Raw genomic sequence first — 1,622 nt, 5'->3', positions numbered from 1 at the left:
TGCTGGTTCCCATCCCAGGCAAGTTTTAAAAATTAAATTATAGTAGTTCTGTCTCTGGGCTCCCACGTAGTTGACTGCAGTTTGAATCTGACCCGGTGGCTTAAAACTCACACTGGTTGCGTGTGCATGTGTGCCCAAGATCCCGAGAGGAGAATGAAGGGATTGCAGTGTGGCCATGCCCTGGGGGGTGATTTCTTGCTTTCTGTATCTCTGTATCCCTTCTGTGAGCGCATGCATCCTATAGCAAAATCTCTCTTTAAAAGAGAGGTGGCACGATGGTTAAGGGCCCTGGACTCCCACATGGCCAACCATGGTTCGAGTCCCAGACCTGGTGACTTGCTCTCTCTCTGGTCAAAGTAAAAACAAATAAATAAATAACCCCAAGAGAATGGAAAAGGGACTGTGGTGTGGCCATCCCCAAGAGGATGACTTCTCGCTTTCTGTCTCTCCAGCAAGCCCACATACCCTATACAAAATCACTCTAAAAAAAAGGAAGAAAAAAATATGGAATAATTCACTCAGCTTACCCAGTTGGTAAAGGCTAATGAAATGAAGTGCTAAGTGATTTCTAGGCTGCTCTTCCAACTCAATGGTTAATCTGTTCAATGTTTCTTTTATACCTTGGTCTTTATTTTCCCTCCCAAATTGTTTGGCCTTGGAAGCTCACTGTGAAATGAAAATGCGCTGGTACCAATTAAATTCCTAATAACAAGTTTTATAAAATGGCTGTGATTTTATTTTCAAATTTTTAGAATAATTTCCAGAAAAATGAAGTGACAAGAACACATACAAGTATTAAGTTATGCATTGAACAATGAATTCTTAGCAGAGAAGGGGACTTTGGAAGCATCTGAACACGTCTTTTTCTTTCCAGTTCCGCCACAGGGCACATGCACTCGCTGGAGACACACCTGGCGCGTTTCCCAAGCTGCCAGGTCCGGGACTTGAGCCACAGAGTCGACCATATGGGATCCAGACACTTTAACCACATCACTGGCTGGCCCCATCTCCTTCCGAGAGGAGGTATCTCTCTTAAATATCCCTCCCGTATTTAACCAGCCTCCTCAAAACTTACTCAGTTTTGATGTAGTTCATTTCATAAAAATACAATCCACTTTCAAGCCCCTGAACGCAAGAGACAAAGTGAGGGAGGCAGGCCTCTGAAGGCACGTGCTTTCAGGGAAAGGCCGCATCTTCAAAGCAGCTCTGCCCACGCAGAACACGGTGCTGGATTCCAAGCGCGGCCTGTGCACTGCACTGTTCGCACCTGCGAAGCTGCCGTACCTCTGTAAAGACCAGGGAGCTACAGCCATTCAAGTGCACTAACTGGGCTTCACATCGTTCACACTTGGGCTGAAGCTGAAGCAGAAAAAAGCAACTAGCACAGAGGTGTTCATAAAAAACCTTTAAAATGGTATTGTGAGATGCGATCAACTGAAAATCAATCTCAGATAACAAATTTCCAATGACATAAATATGTCCTGTTATTTACCACAATTTCCAAAAGATCCTGATTAAAATAAAGACATGCACGGACTGGAACAGTAAGGGAACACGATGTCTCGGCAGGGCAGGGGTGCGAGGGCTGAGTCAGTCCTCAGCGAAGCGTGACCAGCTCTTCC

At 45.1% G+C, this 1,622-nt stretch overlaps 1 protein-coding gene across 1 annotated transcript in view; it reads right to left on the bottom strand.

Moving 5' to 3' along the window:
* Positions 1-713: 713 nt before the first annotated feature.
* The window catches only part of GSR (glutathione-disulfide reductase), a gene marked incomplete at its 5' end in the record, with an annotated part of 34,651 nt that continues 33,742 nt past the window's right edge, over positions 714-1,622 (bottom strand). The window contains 1 exon segment of the mRNA XM_014583706.2: positions 714-1,622. Coding sequence (XP_014439192.1) covers positions 1,598-1,622 — 25 coding nt within the window.

The sequence above is a fragment of the Tupaia chinensis genome, unplaced genomic scaffold (assembly GCF_000334495.1).
Source record: "Tupaia chinensis unplaced genomic scaffold, TupChi_1.0 Scaffold144602_1, whole genome shotgun sequence".
Lineage (NCBI taxonomy): Eukaryota > Metazoa > Chordata > Mammalia > Scandentia > Tupaiidae > Tupaia > Tupaia belangeri.
Note: the sequence above shows the minus strand (reverse complement) of the source record. Positions and strands in the feature narration are given on the sequence as shown.